Source organism: Caloenas nicobarica, chromosome 2, assembly GCF_036013445.1.
Source record: "Caloenas nicobarica isolate bCalNic1 chromosome 2, bCalNic1.hap1, whole genome shotgun sequence".
NCBI lineage: Eukaryota > Metazoa > Chordata > Aves > Columbiformes > Columbidae > Caloenas > Caloenas nicobarica.
Window position 1 is genome coordinate 54,194,718 of NC_088246.1, and position 20,608 is coordinate 54,215,325.

At 41.6% G+C, this 20,608-nt stretch overlaps 1 protein-coding gene across 1 annotated transcript in view; it reads right to left on the reverse strand.

The window, feature by feature from the left end:
* The window catches only part of ITPRID1 (ITPR interacting domain containing 1), a 33,171-nt gene that overhangs the window by 6,175 nt on the left and 6,388 nt on the right, over window positions 1–20,608 (reverse strand). The window contains exons 4-6 of the mRNA XM_065627917.1: window positions 17,096–17,688; window positions 14,861–14,915; window positions 18–103 (exon numbers count right to left, since the gene is read on the reverse strand). Of these exons, the coding sequence (XP_065483989.1) occupies window positions 18–103; window positions 14,861–14,915; window positions 17,096–17,688 (734 nt within the window). The remainder of the gene's footprint in view (window positions 1–17; window positions 104–14,860; window positions 14,916–17,095; window positions 17,689–20,608) is intronic.

Sequence of the window (20,608 nt, forward strand, 5' to 3'; positions counted from 1 at the left end):
AATTGCTCATTTCTTACTTGCAAAACTACAGGTTCTGGCAGCTCCTCCATGAACCCACTGCTGTCTGACTGGCAGCTGCTTGTTCTTGTCACCAACACCTCTGCTGGAGAAAACAAAAGGGTAAGAAAACCCAGAAAGAAAGGCAGAAAACAGTACCAGGCCAAAGTAAATATAGAACTAAGTCGAATGCTTTAAATGTACATTTCTAGAAATATTCTTGATTCTGGCCAGAAATCTGCAATATTGCTGCAACCAGAAAAAAAGAACAAAACATGCTCAGCATAGCTACTGCTGTTGTTACTAAGTGTTGACTTATTCACGAGTGTAATCATCAGCTGCAGATTTCAGATTTTGATATGTTCATACAATAACCTATAAAGCAGCCAACCACTTGTTTTCCTTTGCTAAAAATAGTGACTTTTGATTGTAAGAACTAGCTCAGACCAAGTCTCATTCATACCTATGTAGCTTTGATGGCTTCAGCCAGGTGACTCCTGCAGGGAAAGGGAGCTGCCCTAGCCTCTAACCAGACCAGTTTGTCTCTACTTTGAGGCACCGTGTATCATCTTTGTTGTTTTTTGGTCTGAGGACAGGAAATCACAGTAAGAAGCAGAGATGATGTAAGGTTGCATGACGAGATGTAAAGGCAAGAGGAAGACATTCTAGATTTACTCCAGATAAGGTTTCTAATCTAACAGCCACATCATCCGGCTAAATCAATTATTACCCCAACTTTAGCAATTAAATTATAAACCATTAGCTACTTGATTTAATGAATAAAAACCAATCCTCTTTAAAAGAACAAATGACTGAGAGTTAATCCTCAGTTATCCTGTACACCCCCATACCTGTCAGCCTTGGATAACTTGTACTTTCAGATAACCTTAATCCTCAGATAATGCCCTCATTCACAAATAGCTGGCACCAAAACAGAGGTGGAGTTGGGAGGGGAAGCTGAGGGCGTCTGCTGGGGAAAGGAAGAAATTGAGACTAAGACATTCTGGATACACTTCCTCTCTTTTTCCTTACATACATAGTGGCTTTTGAATTCTGAGACCTTTTATCTTCTGGTTATATCCATGAAAATGTGACGATTTACCTAGCGGTTCTGACATCCGAGTTATTAATTCTCATTTGTGTGAATTGGAAAATGAACAAAAAAGTTTACAGATTATGTTTTCACACATGAATAGACCATGGGCTTTATTAAATGCATCTTGGGCATCAATTAATGAAAATCACACAATCTATTTGTAGGCAGCAACTGTAAAATCTAAACCAGATATAATTTTATGGTTTTTAAATTACTTGCTTACATTGTCAGCCCTGGTGTCATCAGCAGCACATCAGTCAGTCGCTTTCATATTTTGGATGAGAAAAATGTGGTTCCCACCTCACGCATTACAAAATCTGCAGTGCTGTTGCTAGAAATTGCCTCTTTTGTGAGTGGTCTCAAAACTCATCCTTGCAGTTTCCCACAAACGAAATCATGGTTCAGCTTCTCCCCTGGAGAGACTGCTCTACAGATTCTCTAAACTTTTAAAAAAGCTGTTTCAATTACCCTTTGTATCTTTGCCAGCTGTTGCTTCCAGTGTGTCAGTCTGGCCTATAGTTTTCCTTACATAAAAATGAAGAAAAAAAGATCGAGGAAAATTTTGAAAAGCTGAAATGTTTCAGCTGCTATAGTTCCAACCAGTTTGAGACTCAAATTATTTGAGCCCCAAATACTCAATCGTATTCTGCAATCATAACAAATGAACTTCAAGCTTCAAAGTTTGCAGAGCTAGAAGACCACATTATCAGCAGATTATGTAGTGTTTTAAGGTGTTTGTTTTTCTCCTGAGACATCCAGGATACCAAAGTAGTTGGCATGTTACTAGAAATTACATGAAGGGAAAAACTTCATAACTTTTAATGGAAAAGTGCTGTGAGAATTCATTTTCTGTCCTCACCAAAACCAGGTGGCTGTAGCCAGGTTTGACCCATTTATTGTGATAAACGCGATGCGTCTGTTCTAACAATACAGTCAGCTGTGTTCATGTATTGCAACCACACAGTCTTCCCACCCACATTTATACTAATACACTAGCTAGAGAACTACCCAAAACATGTGATGGTGGACTCTGGGCTGATCTTTAGGCACAAGGTGAGACATTAAAGATGGATGAAATGTCTGCAGGCCAAGTTAATATCACTATAGTTCAGCTACAGAAAGCCCTTCATGTGTGTCCCTGGACTTGCCCTGGAAGGAGATGTGATATGTGCTCTGCTATCATGGCTCTCGTGGATTAAATGTGCAAGGTATGTATATAAGTCAAGGCTAAAACCACACTGGAAGACCATCTGTGTATGTGTTTAAAAATGGTAATATAATAGGACCTAATGACCATTCTGAGCATAAATCCAATTTCTATAATTTTTATGTTAGCAAAATAGAAACTTATAGAAGAGAAGTATAGTGGAAGGAGAACCACAGTAAGCACAGTTTGCCTGTGCTTGTTACTGTGATTTCCTGTCCTCAGACCAAGTAATCACTTTCATCTGAGTTAGGCTTCTAATTTGTACCTACCTACATATTAGATGTGTAACAAACTCCTAGAGTAAAGGCTTAAATTGCCCACATAGTCAGTGCAAAGCGTTGTCTCTAAGGGTCTGAGCTGCAGTTCTTTTCCAACTACATTCAGATGTCTAATTTAATCATTACATCCCACACTGACTTGCAAGATCCTACCCAGTGTGCCAAGCCCTGTTGAAGGTAGGCAGGTGAAGATAAGGAGGTTTATGTTTATGGTTTAAGGTCTGTATACCAGAGCCAAGTGATTTTTGCATAATGGAGGGCAGCATTTGCATAGAGGGGAAACTGTGCTTTGCGTGAGGAGTAGGTCAGTCTGTCGCTTCATTTCCTGTTAGTGTCCCAAATAGCACTTGAAAGTGCAAATTAGATCATGACCGATGCTATCCTGAGAAGGAACAGATTTTCTCTCTTCGTGAAATTTTCAGTAATGTTATTAGCTTCCCAATGGTAACAGTCCAATTTAAATAAACTAAAGCCTTTCAGCAACTGGAAGATTGTCTTTAGGAGGGGTACAAGTTGGCCAAAAAGATGAGGGGAAAGGTCAGCAAAATTTGCATAGTTTATTTTGACATTTTTTAAATGCTCATATCTTTCTCTTTCAAATGGGGTGGGTTTTTTTCTTTCCTGAATGCAACTTAATTTTTCAGTTTGAAGAATGGTGCAAAAAATGGGTTAAATCACCTGAACATTAAGCAAAACTTGTTTTCATTTCTACTCTACCCAAACCGCATTTTTCCCTGATCATTTGGTTCAACCACTGAACCAAAATATCCATTATTCATGCAGCTCTACTCAGTTCTCCTAGTGTGTGGAGACACGCAAACCTGTAGAGATTCTGCAAATACATGCAGAGCATCACACCAAGGAAAGATAAAGTATGTTTGGAGAAGAAGTAGAGACGCAGACCAGTATTCAACTCTGAACTAAAAATTACAACTCTGGGCCCTGTGTGGAGAATACATCTGGCTATGCTGGAAAGTGGAAACCTGAGAGTCGCCCCTGAAGACCTTGGTGAGGAAAACCTTGGCTCTTTGCCTTTCTGTGCTAATTGAACTGGGATAGTTTAGCTCCTGTATCCCATTTCTGTTCTGCCTGAATTTTAAATAAAAATAGGTTAGAGGAACTTACTAATCAGGTTTCTGCTTCATTTTGTATCGTATAAGAAAGTACATGCCTTCCAAATCCCAAAGTTCCCACAGCTTTTCAGCCCTTTACTTAATCAATCCAATGTCATTAAGAGACTTTCTCTCTCCTTATTTGCATGCAGATACAGTGGCTCCCATTTTCAGCAGCCTTTAGTGCAGGAACTATCTGAAAGTATTTGGCTCCTAGGTTCACCATTAATGAAAGAATATTCCCTTATTAGTAAAGAAACAAGTGCTGGAGTACAGTTCTGTATTCCTCTGAAGACTCCACAGCTGGTTTTCTGTGGACTTGGCTGCAAACAACACCACCTCTTCCTAGTTTCCAGCTTGGAGAATATTTGCAAACAGCAAAAGATGCCATACTTGTAAATAATAGCACGTTTTTTGCATGTGTTTTGAATTGCATTAACATTGATGAATGTATTTCAATATTTGTTTTCTATATCATTTGAGTACATGGGGAAGCAAAGGCATAAAATTTTCAAATGAAAGAGCATTTGTGTGAATTTGCACTTTAAATTCACAAATTAAAATCTGGAGTGCTCACCCCATCATAGGAAAAAGCAGAATGGCCAATTGCAACCTAGCAATGCTGTTCAAATTTTAGCTGATTTTGTAGCTATTTAAGTGTAGCTGGGCATTGATGTGGATAAATATTCCTAAAACTATCTCCTACATACACAGGACTAAATAATGCACAGAAGACACAGTTTAGTCCGATATTTTGTAAAAGAAAAATAAGCCTGAAGGACTTAGAATAAGAATTTGCCACTTTGCTTTATAAACAGAGTCATTTTGCAGTCTCACACAAAACGCTCAAGACATTAACTTCATTACAGTTTAAACACTTGGGCTACATTCAGCAGGGAAATAAGATTAAGGCTTGAATCTATGCATAACATTCCCACATTCAGATTTAAGTGGACACACAAATATCTCACTGATTGGGCCTTAAGGAACATGTCCATTCAACAAGAGTTGAATTCAACCTTAGTTGAATGCAGTAATAGAGTGAATGAAGATCACACTATGTTCACAGAACTGACAGAACTGAATAGATATTTTATTACATTTTAGATGTTTTGGTTTTTGCTTCTCAAACACAAGCATCAAATAGTAAAAGTGCTTGGTCCACCAAAGCTGCTCACCACTATGTCTTTAGAGACAGCGAGTGAAAGATGTGAAGGCTCTGACTCTCCAACACAAGGCAAAAAAAAAAGTCAAGAATTTCTATCTTATATGACAGAAAAAGAGCTTTCAAAAATCCATTTTCAAACAGTAGTTTCAAAATAAAAAGGGGTTAATTTTGAGTAGTTGACTGGATTCTTCCCATTTAGATGTTTCATTTTATCTCCTCCTGCTCTGCAAACTGGTAAATCATAAGTTATCCTTAGCAACACTGCCCTGCCTATGACATTACACAACATGATGTTGCAGGACGAGCTGGCCGTGTGCTAAAGGGATATGTCAGCTGCATGGCAGAGTTTCAGATAGTCCATTCTATGATGGGAGAGCTGCTGCAGCTTACTCCCCTCTCCCGCTGCTCAGAGGACAGGCACCACCAATTTTTTAGTATCACACTCCACAATATGGCCATTAAGACCTAATAAAATGCCACTGAAAATATGAATTCTGCATAAGTCCTGAAGAACCCTTTTTTTTTTAAGTGCTGTTACCCAGGACAGTGGACTTTCTGAAGCTCACTCAACCTTGGTGCACCAGAAGAAAATATTCTGTAAAACTTTCAGCTTTTTGGGAAAGGAAGCATGGCTATTCATATCAGTTCTCATGTATGTGGAAAAACCTGATGCTATATAAATGTTCCATAAAATCTGTTCATTCCCAGCGTTCCATAGTGTCTTTCCTTAGTCTAAGTAGCTCCCTCATAGGCACTGCACTGATTACTGATTGTTGGCTATGAACATAAACATTTCATTCAGTGCCACTGAAATCTCAAAGGAAAAGTCTATTCTTAGTCTTTTTTTTTAATATCCCTGTACAATTTCTGTAGCACCAGTTCACTTTCCACATTGCAGAAATGGCAATGAACAAGGAAACTAAGGTGAGAAATATCTAGTTAATATTAGTCTTCTAGCCAAACGCAATACACAGTTCTACGACTTGCCTGTAAGAGAAATCAGTCCACAACTGCTTGTCACTGGAGCAGAACTGCAGCCCTGACCCCTCTCTGTACAGCTACATCTGTTTTGTGCTGCATTTCAGGAGAAGAATCACCAGATGGCAGCAGCACATAAACCACAACTTGTATTTCCAAAGGCCGGCACAAACTAGAGTTTTTATCCATGTCCTGCAAATTTTATTTTTCAATGACATTATAGCAGAAATTAGATAAACCACCTTATTAAAGAAGTCCTATTATTTGAACACAAATAATGTGCTCCATGTGCAGCAAAATCTCCTATTCTTATTCAAAACCAGTGTAGCTATGAAATTTTTCTATCCTCTCCTCCCTTTGAACTGAAGGGGAATTTCATGTCAATCATCTTATACAGCGCTACTGGGTGAAAATATATTTTAATAAAGCTCTACACAGAGCAATTTTTGTTATTAATTGTGCTCCACTGTGCTGGTGGGTGCTGTATGAACGGAACAAAAAATAACAGTCTATGACCAGAAGAAAAAACCTGGCTCCTCTGAGATATCTCCTGCTTGTCAAAACCCAGTTCCCCCAGCTCTCACCCAGTCTGCAGTGTTCTTCTCCCCATCACTTTGGGTACCACTGGCACACGGAGGACTTCAGGTAAAACTTTTCTTTTTGTGGGAGTGAAGCCAGACTCACTGTGAACAAGGCGGGAAAGCCCTGCAGTCCCCATGGCTGCAACGACATCAGGTGGGACATGAGTGCATGTATGTTGCATCTTGAGGAGGTGAGACAGGACCAGGGGGGACGAAAGGTGGAGGGCACATATGTCATGTGTCAGCTACTGATATTTTGCTTCATCTCCATGTTCAGCCTGCAGTTTTACGGTTATCTATGGGGGTCTGGCTGTCACAGCCATCGTTAGCAGGAGACACGTGCATAGCTCCAGGGGCACTGGGAACACACACACCGTGCTTCACGTCCTCCTGTGCAGCCTCCGCTCCTTGCCTAGGGCCCAGCTCCCCACAGAGCTTTGGGTGCCCACATCCCCCTGGGAGGACATTGGCCTAGATGCTCTCCAGATATCAGGCATAAGCGCTTGAGGGAACCAGGTCACGGAGCATTAAAGACATAAACTGCACCGGCTCAGAGCATGACAGAAATAGCTAGGTAGCAGATCTACATCTATCATCAGAGCGTTCCTCCTCCAAAACACCCGAGGAAAAAAGATATCGAGTTCCAGCCAAGTTTTTGGCTTAAGATGCAGTGCATAGTATGGTTATGTCTAGCATGCTCGTGGCACAGCACAGCCGGCAGGCAGAGCACAGCAGCCTGGACCACTGCCCAGGTTGCAAAACCTGTCTGAAAAGCAGGGTGACAGGGTGCACCATCAGTTCCTGATGGTGTGGCTAGACAGCCAAAGGTACCCGTGCTACATGTTGTCACGCTTTAAAGCCGGTGGACATATTTACTGATTTAAAACTAGCTTCAGTACATCTGCTGCACGCTATAGTCAGCGCCGCAACAGCAGGTATAAATATACTCCTTTGTGAAACGCCGGGGGCTGGTGGGTGGGTGGGTTGGCTCTCTCTTTCACTCTCTCACATTACAGGTTGTCCTGAGCTTGTGTGTAGAAGGAAGCTTTGGGGAAGGACTGAATTAGCTGATAATATTCTGTTAAGCTACTCATTTAAAAAAACTAAAGCATTTTAGGTTTGGTTTTGTGTTTTGTTTCGTTTTGGTTTTTATGTTCATTTCCCCTCCTCCCTACCCAAACTGATGAATATGGGCAAGGGAAGAAGCATGTTCTCTACCTTGTACATCACTGAAAAGGATGTAATTTCCTGCACTACTAAACCACCCTGTGCTTCTCTAAAGTGGGTCAGAAATTACGTCTGTGGGCATTGGTGGCAGAGGTTAGGCAACCAGAAGTCTCCGCTGTTGCCCCTTTCAACAGTATTCCCAGGACAATTTGGTCCATGACTCTGGGAACCACCTTTAATAGGTTGGGTGGAGCTACAGAAAGTATTTACAGTAGCTGGGGACAGAGGTCACATTAGGTTTGGTAATACAGATAAACATGGTGAATCTCCCACGCTGTTGCTTAGAGCAGCAGACGCACCCCTGCAAACTGCCACACTCGGAAGCAAGGCGGCTGCCTTCCCACCAGAGCTTCCCATCGTCTCCTGCCTGTCCTAGACAAGAACACACTGCCCTAGAAATGATAGAAGTATAAATGAGTAATCTAAGAGCTGAATTTGACAGGAAAAGAGAGAACAGAACACTGTAGGCAGTTCTCTGTGATAAATGATATTTCTGCAGTCTGGGTAGTTAGGAGTAGTGATGAATCTAGTCAAAACCTGAAATTGCAGTCACTTTGACAATGGTCTTTTATCTTCCCTCAGCTGATGAAACAGCTTCAGACTTTGCCAGGTCGTCCTCCTACTTTTCCTTGAGAGTCAGTATCACTTCCATCTTATTTCAACTGAGCTTCAGCCAACTGTCATTAATTCAGATTCGTGCTGCTGCCAAATGTCGGGAGAGACGGGTGATGGTTGTGTCTGCTTCTGATGAAAATGAGAGGTAGAGCTGAATGTCATCAGCCTACACTGTAGATCACGTTACATCACAACTTCTCCCAGTAGCAGCTGCACAGAGATAATGAATAAAAAATAAGCGATCGCAAGGAGTCTCATAGGGCTCTCTGCAACTGAGAGCACCTCACACACAAAAGGGAGGATGGCTTCCAGCAACCTTTACAGAGACCTTTGTTAAAAATGAGAGAAAAGTCCCTATGTTTTTGCTAGGTCCTGGAACTTCTGCCTGGTCAGCAGTACCCAAAGCAATTGGGAGGCCAGAACTGGGATCTGGCTTTTGGGTGTTACTTTGCAGAGATCAACAGCCAATTATAATAGCTCTATTTCCACAGTAATAGCCATTAAACTGTGTTCAGGGGATCTAAGAGCATCACGCTTAATAAGCTTGTCTCTCCTCCCCTGAGGAGAAATGCCAAGTATCAGTCAGTAGTTGAGACGTAGGTAGGAGATCTATGGAATAGGAATAATATTTCTCATCTGTGAAGAAATCAAAATTCTTCAGGGCGTAAAAAACATGCCCAGGAGAACACCAAAGTTCCCCTTCTCACAGGTGTCATCAACAGGCTACCACTGTTAATCTAAACTAAAGTCTCTTAAGCATTTGGTTGTCAAAGTATCTGGTGGTCCCCCTGGATACCTAAGGTATTCTATTATATTCTATGATATTTTTCTTCCCCTAAGATTTAAACAATAGCAGGTTTTATAACTTTCACTGGGCCATCTGCCTTAAGTATGTGGTGTGTGCATACCCTTTCCTACCAGGATGAATCAGTCTGCTGCAGAAGGACCTAAAATGTGACACATACAAGCGACAAAATGTTATAAACGTGCAATGACTTTTAGGAATGTACTGACTGAAAATCATACAACTCCCCAAAGTTCCTGGGACAGCTGCTTAGACCTGAAGGCTGTGGGCAAGACCTCTCAACACCACTGGCAGGTGGCATGACCTACCAGACACCATCTCAAAAGTCTGCCAGACTTCCTTTCTCTGCTACCCATCTAGTTTCTGTACTGGTGAACGCGGCATTTCCACCTCCTGGGTCTCAATCTTTATATCCACTACCGAACTTAGACATATGCATGTGTGTGAGATACATCAAGGAGGACTGTGGCAAAGTGAAGCAGCCAAAGTATTCTCAAAAGCTGCAGAATTGCCCTTCTAGGAGGACTTCTTTGAGGGGACCAGACAATTCAGGACATTTCTTGACAGGCAGAAGATGCAGGAAGGCTTAAAGACTCATCATTTCACAACCTTGCTTCGCAATTAGGTCTTTTGATTCAGTCTCTGCTTCCTGACTGTTTCTGCTTCTTTCTGAGACCACAAGACTTTCCCTCGAGACTTCCTTGGCTACAAACTGCATTAAAATGATATAGCTTCCTCTTATTCTCACTTACAGGTCTCTTATGTATGAAACAGGAAACAATAAGAAGGCCTTTACACAGTTCATGCACAGGTGATAGGAAAAATACAGGCTGCGACATCATAAAACAAATGGAGGCAACCCAAAGTGCCTAAAGAAGATGGGTATCTCCTTTATGCCAGGTCACCTGCAGAAGATAAAACTGGTGTAAAGAGAGATCAAGCTATTATGGATCTATTATTCATCATGCTTTATAAAGGGAGATCTCATATTTTGAGGCTGTATGTGACCATTAACCAATGCCAAAGTTTAACATAAATGTCAGGTAATATTGACACAAGAGTAGTTGTAGGACATTTTTAAGTTCAGCTCCCAATTTTGATTGCAGCTTTAGCTAGTCTTCCTTTGGCTATCTTTTTGCCTTTCCCTTTCCTTCAATTTATACTTAAAACTAAAAGTCACTGTGTTATACATTAAGAAAAATAGTATGATGTTGGCTCTATGATGAGTATGAAATACTAAATAGCTGTTCACTTCTTTATACTGAAAATATAGAAAGTTATTTGGAAAACCCTGTACTCCTTGAAACATAGGAAATACATGTTTTCTTCTTGCACTTTTGAAGACATAGCTCCTTCAATTGCAGGCAGACGTTACAATGGATAATGCATAATAAACAGGATTCACGTTCTTGGCACTCAGTCAATTAAAAGAAATACCAATTGCATTCTGCGAATATTCCCATGGTGCCAAACCATCAGAGGAGTCGGTGAGTAGGAGGAGTGAAGGTGTGATAATTGAAAGAATTGCTACTTGATAAGTCACAGGAGCTAATGTGTTAGCTCAGCGTGTGGGGAAGCTAGGACGTTCCCAGCTGCCGCAAAAACTGGGTGTATGTGATCCCTGGCACCGCTCATTGGGACAAGATGAATCACAAGCGCTTTGGTAGCGAGCTACCATGTCACAGCGAGCCAGATGGAGGTGGTTACTTCCCTGATTGATTGCCTCTTGGGCTACCAAGGGCTTTTCCAGCAGGCTAATGCCTTTCTCTTGGCACTCAAGCACCCGGGAGCAGCGTGTCTGCTTGGGTCAGCCCCGTGCAGGAATTCCTGCTTTTCGGGTGCGTGGCCACCCCGCAGAGGGTGAGGGAAGTAAATAAGGAGCAAGGGGGAGTGGGTGACTACAGCACGCACTGCAACAACGCTGGCTTCTGATGCCTCCTTAATAGATGCTGCTGCTAATGAATTTTCAGGCACTTGCTGAGCTAACGGGGGTGAGCAACATTGAAACATCCTTTAGTTAAACCCAGTGCTTTACAAAGGCTAATTGAAAACGGAAGGAGCAGCAGGGGTGGGGGAGGAGAACAAGGCAGAAGAGGGGGTGAAGGGGGAGAACAGCTCTATTTTTCAAGTGCTGAATATGAAATCCCTGCAACAGATGAGTTTACATGCAAGCCTGCACCTCATCAGGGCAAAGATACAGTGAGTGGAGTCAAGTAATTTTCCTCTGCACACAGCATCCCCAGCCCCTTACCCTGCCCAGCCAGCTTTCTCAACTGTGAGCTTTAGAATATAAACAGCCAATAAGTAAGGACAATAACTGTAGTTCCTGCTGAGAGCTAACTCTGCCTGTCATGCATTTGTTGGGTCCTAATACAGGACAGTGAATAAAGCTTCATTACAGAACAATGGAGTTAGCTGCCAGAGCCTACAGATTTGAATAAACAACAAATAAGCAACATCTGCTCCAGCATATGTGTATGGTAAAAAAAAAGTCACAAAATAAAAGAATTTGTAAATGCCAAAAGCAACACTAAACTGCCAGTGCTACTGTAGAGTGAATTTTTAATTGCACATGCATACAGGCAGGCTGTGGGTATTAGTCTCACATATGTCTGGTTGCTGCCAACCTGGGAGTATAGATGAATTTAATTAAATAAGGATTATCCCTTCTCCCCAGTACAATTACTTATTTATAACAATGATAAAATTGCCTAATAAAAAAGATTGTAATATTTTTTAAAACAGATCTAGAAAACAGTCTGCTTTCCCTGTAAGTCATTCAGGGATGTTTGGGGGATTTGAACGTCTTTTAAAATTAAGTCTCAGCATTCTGCCAAGAGAGAGGGAAAAAAAGCCTTATCATAAAGCCTACTGCAGTTAAACAGCCAGAATCTACATTATGGAGAAATATAAAGAAGACACACAGCAGCCAGGGAATTGGCTTTCATGGGGAGTGTAGAAAATTAAGCAATTGGACTAAAATTGAGGCCAGGCTACAGAGCCAAGGGACAATACCACTGGGACAAGTACTTCCATAAGTCACCCATCTCTAATATGCTCCATCTAGGCAAAACAGTCTGTTCCTATCTATCTGTATTTCTTCTCATAGTGGGCACCTCGCACTTTCCCACTCCGGTGAGCTCCCATTTCAGCAGGGTCACGTCAGGCTCTTACATCTTCATCATCACTCGCACTCTTTCCAACAGAGCCAACAACCGAATTAGAGTGGGCTCTTACTGTATCAGGAACTGCATGAGCCTTGACTAATATGCAGCCTGTGCCCCAGGGAATTTAAGGGCCAAACCTAAATTCAGGTATGCTCTTCCTGGAGCTGATGTTTTCCTTGTGTAGGCTCCTGATGGACTTTATTTCCCACTTGCTCCTAATTTGAAGAGCCCTGCTTATGGTCTGAGCCACACTCTGTTGAATTTTGTAGGAACCTTCTTAAGAGCTAGGTGTTATTCACCACCAGCAATATTAGGTTCACAAACAGCAATTTTTAGACTGCTTCCACAATGCACAGCAAGTTGAAGTTGCAATAAAACTCCCATGGGTATGCAGGGGTTCGCCATTTAAAAGCACTTGGAAAAGCAGAAAGAACAAGAAAAAAGCCTGGAAGTCTCCACTTGAAATTTAGGTCAAGCATCAGTGATGCTAAAACAACAGAGAGAGAGAGGGAGAGAGAGAGATTCTAGTGTTTAAACAAAACTCTAGAAGACTATTATGGTTCTGCAAATGCACAAATCTCACATAAGTGCAGTTTACTTGTGTGATTTTCATTGATCACTTAACTGGATTAGAGTCTTAGCAGAATTAAAAACAAATAATTACTTTCTGCATTTACTGCCATGAAATTACTATTAATACTAAATATGTGCTTATTCCTGTGCCTTAAAAAAGTATTCAAGGCATACAGTTATTTTTTGTCCCTTATATTATGATTGATAACAACTATACAATCTGTTAAATCCTTTAACTAATGTTCTTCCTCATTAAATAGCACAATCATTTCTTAGGGATGGACAAAGAAAGGAAAAAAAGGTTTCATGGGTATGTTATTACATTTTTAATGTTTTCCCCACTGGGCTGTGTCCACATTCCCTTTTTTTTCTCACTGAATGTTTGACCAAATGGTGTTTTAGCACTACACCAGTCCTGGAAAATTGCTATTCTTTGTACAGATGACTAGTATAAGCAAGCCTGCTGGTATGGGGGCTTGCTTTTGTTCCTTTGTTCCTGAGGATCAAGACATCCATCAGAAAACAAATCAAACTAACCTCATGCAACTCAGATGACAAATCATACATTCTGCATAGCAGCAAGGGCCTGACATTAAGCCCCCAAAGTCAATGGAGCCTTACATTGACAGACTGGACACATACAACCCTGCCAAAAGATGTGGCGAGAGCAGTTAAGATCAATAGGTATGCAATCTATTACATAGTTTTTAAAAAGCCTTGGAAAACAGCAAATGTCTGCTTACAGAATACAAAAATAAACCCTGCAGAACTGAGGAATTCGTGATCTATTCTGTCACATTTACTCAGCTCTAAAATTTACCAAGAAACTCTCACTGACTTTGATGAAAACACTGGCCTCACTGAAGTCAGTGGGACTTACGCCACTGCCTTCAACAGGCTCATGATTACACTCCTGCAAATCCAGCTGTCACTCCAGCCAATAGCATCTGTGAATGACCAGCACCACTGGATATTTGAACTTTTTTTTAGATATCTGTGTATGAATTTGCATTGCGTAATTTTTTGTGCTGGTTCCCCAAATGTGATATAATATAGTCCTCGAAAGGTGAGGATTTGCCAAGCTTTTGCCTTTGTGCCTTGCTATCTGCCCTTCTTGCTGCTTATTAGCTCTTTCACAATAAATTTCTGCCCCATTTAAAAAACCAAACAAGCAAACAACAAAAAAAAGCAAAAAAACCCCACAAACAAAAAAACCCAACCCAAACAAACAAAAAAAACCCCAAAACAATCAATCAAACAAAAACAAAGAAACAAAAAACACCACAAAAACAAGAACTGTCAGTCCTGCTCTGCACACTGTTTGCAATGGTTGGAAAGGGTCACTAGGGAGCAAGGCCAAGTGGTCCCTGGTCTGGAGGCTGGATAGCCTTTTCTACAACACCACCAGCCCTGCCAGCAAATGCTTCTCAGGATCCAAACTCAAATTGCCTCAAATGACAGCATAACACCTGGTCTAACAGCTCTGCTCTCAATCCTTTCATAGACACCTCAAATAACTTATTTTCTAATACATGATTCAATGCTATGTCAGCTCATGTGACGGCAGCCTCTATAGTACAGGAGACTCAGATGATGGGGTAGAGGCCATGCTGCCCCCAGAATATCCTAGTTATGTGGTCCTGGTCAAGTTGCATATAGAGTGGCTACAGAGCTGCTACCTCCAGTCTCCTGGCTGACTTCGCTTCTAGGGATCTGAGAGCTGGTGGATAAGGGGTCGTCTGAGTTTGGCAAATAATTCATTGAGCAGGAGCAAAGCTTTGGTGTTGCTTGGAAGAGTAGAGAGGCCTGCTTAAAGCATCAGGCAGAGACCCCACACACTCAAAGCTGTGCATGTGGGGTATCCTTTTCATGTCCAATCATTGCATCTCCCTGATAAGCTGAGTATATTGTACAGCCCTGTGCTATGTCTAGAATAATGCATTCAAATGCCAAAGGTGATGGGAGAGGGAAAACATATAGTTAGGATAAGCTTTAGAAGCAGCTACATGGGAACAGTGTTTAAAAAGTGGCAAACTGTCTGTTTCTTAATACCCACCTGAAGTGGTGTCAGGAGCATTTCCACATGGAGTTTCATCCTCAAAACTCTGAATCTGAAAAGGAAAGGAAGAGAGAAAGAAAAATTATTCTGATGGTAATGATTATGAGTGTATGCCTTATTGGGGGGGGTGTGTTAGGGATAAAAAGCAGAATAATTCTGGACATTTCAAAGTGAAAACATGAAATCTTTCAGATGGTTTCTTTTTGGTTTTCTCCTTTTAAAAATATTTGTTCTTGTCATAAACTGGGCTCTAGTCTCAGAACCTTTCTAAGCCTTGCTCAAACTAATCAATACATAAAGGTTCTCAACACCTAAATACATTAACAATATTGTTTGGACAGCCTCAGAGAAATGTCCCTAGGAAAAAAACATGACTTAGTAGAAGAAACTCAAGGAAATGTAACCATATGGAGGCAAATTCTTGCCAAAGAGTGTATGTAAGGTCAGAATTTTTTTCTCTAGAAATAAAGATGTGTTTGACTTTGTCATAGTATCAAGGGGAACATGTCATCTCACAATGCTGCATCAACTCCTTCAGAAAAAAGCTTTCTAGAAAAGGGGATCTATTAGATACGAGCAACACATGAACATATGTTAGGTGTGTCCTCCATGCAGTCTGTAGCTCAGGAGATCTCTAAGCCCCTCATTGCTAAAGGCTAAAAGAACACAAGAGAAAGTTGACTCTGTATGTGACTGTTATTCTGTTCCCCGTACATCTACTACTGGCCATTGCCAGACTAATGATTTAAGTGGCCTGATGGTTTCAGCTAGTACATGGTTCTTAAAGCCTTAATTTAGTGATGTGGTAGAGAATACTTGCAAGTTAAACAGCATATACCGTGTCTTATTTGAACACACAATGTTCACCAAGTTGTCTTAGACATGAAACTGGGGGGTTTACGATCATTTGCATTTACTGCTCTGTCAATGTCCTCACTTTTGTGTGAGCCCCTAGTCACAGAACTGCAAGTCCAGCATGCTAAGTGCTTTACGAAGACAGAAAGGCTGCTTTGGGACTATAAATTTGCTGTGCCTGAGATCTCTGAAAGACACCCTCTTCTCCACTGAGGCTGATAATCGGGCCCCTGTTCCAATTCTTGAGTCAGCTCTGCTGTCATGAAGACTGCACCAAACCTTTCACAGAAAAATACTTTGGAAGGACTTCAAAAGACAAATATCCTTTACTCGAGAAGAAAGTCACCACCTTAACCTGAACTTTCTCAACACTTCAAAAAATGGAAAACTTTTTAAAGTGTCCCACCTTTTCCAAACATTCGCTGCTCCTCCCCTTCCTTCCCTTCGTCACTCCCTCCCCATGCTCCAAATGTTTTTAGGGATCTGCCAACCATCCCATTTCTCCTACTTTCTTTGATTCTTATGGTGGAGCCTAATTTTTGGACTCCTTCCTTTTCCTCATTCTTGAAGAATGGCTGGAAACAGAAGAGTATTCCTATTGGCAACCTAGTGGAGTCCGTATGTTTGGAGAGTATCCTGCCATGGCCCTTTTTTTCTGCAGTAGCATGGCCAGAAAAACTGATGCTCATGTAACAACTCCACATGCAAGTGAGGGACGGGCAAGCATCCTGGTCTCTGCTACTGGATATTGAACCCCTGCTGACAACCCACTCTTGCTAAAACATACAGATATCTGAATATTATGGACTTTGCAGACTGGATATGAAAATAAGCTGCTGTTCCAAGTTATTCTGGTTTTAGGATGCTCATCTTACAGAGTGACGAAGTATTTCAAACACTGCTGTAAAACCAAGGCTAATTTTGTGATGCGACTTTCAGAAAGAGCATACCAGAAAATTAGCTTGGGGGAAAAAAGGACAGAAAAAAATCTCAAACTCTGGTTACTGACTGGATGTGTAAAAATCTCCTTTACCATACATATTAGTGTTCGTGTAACTTCCTTCTATCAACAAAAATCCACAACCTAGCGCTGCATAAAACACATTGGCATCTTACACTATCATACTGGTTGAATGAATCCTACCTCAGTAACTTCAGTGCCAACTTCTTTGACAATATCCTAACACAAAGACAATTTAAAATAATCAAAACCCCAACGAGTAGTATAAATCCTACTGGTTTTCCCTGTAATGCTGCTGCATGGTGGTTGTTGAAGTAATTTACTCTAGCTTCTATCTTGAAAAAGATAATGCAAACTTATACCATGAATATGGGTGGAGATACATTGCTAGCACTACACACAAAAATCCACCTCACCTCTTCCATTTCAAATGAGTCTGGTGACTTGCAATTTAGGTCAGCCACTTTTGTGAATGTGTGGGCCACAAGCAAAGGTGGCTCCTTTCTTGGCTTCTCTTTGGCAGGCACCTCACACGACAGAGAAAGATGGGGCTGTTTTGCAACTAGGTGCGATGAAGCCCAGGTTTTCCCCAGTGGAGTCAGTGGACGCTGGGATGTGGGATATGCTGAGAGACCTTTGTCTCTGTAGGTTTGCACTGGAGTCAGACGATCTGGCATAACACAAGCAGAAAAGCCTGCCTGAACTATTTCTCTCTCAGCAATATCTGCACAAGAATGATATTGTGGTTTCTCGCTGGACCAGTTGGCTTCCCCAGGTGTCAGCGAATCTTGTTTCAGCAGCGCTGTCTGCTGAGAAGCCCTCTTTAGGAGCTGGCCTATTCTTCTCCGCTTCGCTCGTGTGACTGCAGGTCTGCTCTTTGCAGTGTCCAAGAGGTCGTTCTCATCCCTGCTGCCATCCTGTACTTTGGTCTGTTGGGTGTTGACATTGGTCAGCAAGGACGAGAGGGCACTGGTTACATGGTCAAGTAGTTCCAGCTGTTGAAAACGTTCTTAAGTTTGACAGAATGGAAGGCAACATGGTTATTTAAAATGTAATTTGGAATAATTGGTAGAATAATTATTCAAACTTGTAATCGCCAAGAACATTCTGAGTACCTCATTCAAAAGTGGCTAATTTTTTCCATTTGCTTCCAGAGGATCCATTCAGGCTACATATAGATGCCATTGTGTAGTTCTTTATATTAGACAAACATGCAACATTAAATTTGTTGGATCAAGTGCAGCTGAATACTGCTCTGTGTGAATAAAGGTTACAGAATCCAGCCTGACATTCTCCAGTTGGCTGGGCCAGACTTGGATGCCATTTCTGAGGATTTATTAAAATTAATTTTAAAAAAGTTATTAAAATCTGATCTCAAATGTTTACAGCTGGCAGCTGTCCAGGATAACTGCAAAATGCATATAGCCATTAAATGATAAAAATTGACCATAGAAGCTATGTTCTCACTTTCATAGCAGCACAAAGAAAAACACTTATACCCCAGGAACTCACAGCTGATGTCATATAAAGTTTTTTTCATTGTACCAACCCTCTGTAATTTCTGGGTCATTTCTTTCATGGCATAACATCTAAAGAGAAGGTAATAATGTTTTGTCAAAGGGATCCTGGAGGTTACCATCACTACAACACTATGAAGTTATTTATAGAAAGAAACAACACATTTGCTTGCACATTCTTTCTAGACCTATCCTGAGGCAATGAATATGTCATCAGGACTCCTCCTTCCCTGCGAGATTCATTGAGGGCAGTAGATGGCAAAATGCTAACATTCTTGGCTGCCATTTCTTTTACAGAGAAGACAAACTGCATGCAGTCTGTTGGTAATGCTGCTTCACTGACACCTAGACAACAAGGGGACACTTAACATGGTTCTGAGCTAGTCCTTCACATCGGGGACCAATACTGTGACATAAAATTTCTGATAGTTACTGTATCTCAACAATACACCTCTTTTATTTTTCCCCAGAAACTGCCTGTTTTTTAACATTGGAGGAAAATGTTGTTATTGCTGCTACTTTTTGAGGCATGGTCAAAGGTTTCACCTGATGTTGTCTACAGGAGTTATCTGGTCTATCAGTACACACATTACACAGAGTTTCCATTTGCATAAATTTGGGGTGTCTGAGTAAATAATTATTGGATTTGTACATCCACTGCATTACTACATGTTTTCCATGTAGACCACATCTTCTCCTCACTATTTAATCTGGCTCCTGCTATGTCAGGCCATAAAAATGCCAAGTGCTAGTCTCCTTTAACTGACAGTGGCACAGCAGTCCAGTCCTTCTTTTGGTTTGAACAAGCACCGTGCCCTTGTGGCCAAGAAGGCCAGTGGCATCCTGGGGTGTATTAGAAGGGGGGTGGTTAGTAGGTCGAGAGAGGTTATCCTCCCCTTCTACTCTGCCCTGGTGAGACCTCATCTGGAATATTGTGTCCAGTTCTGGGCCCCTCAGTTCAAGAAGGACAGGGAACTGCTGGAGAGAGTCCAGCGCAGAGCCACAAAGATGATGAAGGGAGTGGAGCATCTCCCTTATGAGGAAAGGCTGAGGGAGCTGGGGCTCTTTAGCTTGGACAACAGGAGACTGAGGGGTGACCTCATTGATGTTTATAAATATACAAAGGGACACTGTCACGAGGATGGAGCCAGGCTCTTCTCAGTGACAACTAATGACAAGACAAGGGGCAATGGGTGCGAACTGGAACACAAGAGGTTCCACTTAAATTTGAGAAGAAACTTCTCAGTGAGGGTGCCAGAGCACTGGAACAGGCTGCCCAGGGGGGTTGTGGAGTCTCCTTCTCTGGAGACATTCAAAACCCGCTTGGACGCCTTCCTGTGTAACCTCATCTGGGTGTTCCTGCTCCGGCAGGGGGATTGGACTGGATGATCTTTCGAGGTCCCTTCCAATCCCTAACGTTCTGTGATTCTGTGTGAACCAGAATCAAACTTGCTGCAGTTTGAAATAGTTTTTACACACTGCTTAGCTTTTGCAAATTATTTCTAAGACCTTAAGACAACTAAAAAACAGATTGAATAATGAGAGAAATGATAAATGAACAACATAAAAAAACCCCTCTGTCATCAGCAATGTAATAAACACACAGGTCATGAAGAAATTATGTCAGGGACAGCCTTGCTTCATGGACTGTTTCTCTCCAGACAAGCAGTGCCTTCATTTTCTAGGTGTGCTCCTCAAGGATTGTGCCTTAAGTAGGCAAGAGGCTGATAAGATCTCTTTAGTCCCTGCAGCAAAATAATCTAAAATTGTAGCACAGATGAGATATTAAATTACATAAACATGGATTCAATTTTACTAGAAACTTCAGCTGAAACAGCAAATGGCCGCGCTGTAAACAAGATCAATGGATCTTCAATCGAATCTGTATCTTTTACAGGGCTTCTAATGAGTTGTTACCATTTAGCCCTGGGCTAGCAGCTAAAGAGTAGACGGCTGCTCTCTCTTGCCTCTCCTTCCTTGGAGGGAAGGAAGGGAAAGGGAGAAAATACTCATAGGTTGAAATAGAAACAGATTTAGTAGAACAATAATAAAGGAAGAGTGATACAGAACAATACTGGAACACACACTCCCAGCAATAAATGCCAGAGGCTGGACTCTGCGAGCACAGCGAGTCCAGCAAAACACAGAGAACAGAGCAGGTGTAGGGAAGACACGGGAACAGGACCCCTCATGGATCGCGGCCATGTCCAGCAACTTCACGTTTATATATGGAGCATGATGTTAATGGCATGTAATACCATGATAATCTGAATGTCAATCTAGGTGCTGTCTCGTCTGTGACCCCCTCCTACCAATTTGCACCCGCAGCTGGATGGCTGAAGAAGTCCTTGGTTTGCCTGACAACAGCCAAGATATCAGTGAGTCCTTACATTCTATTCATACCAAATCCCA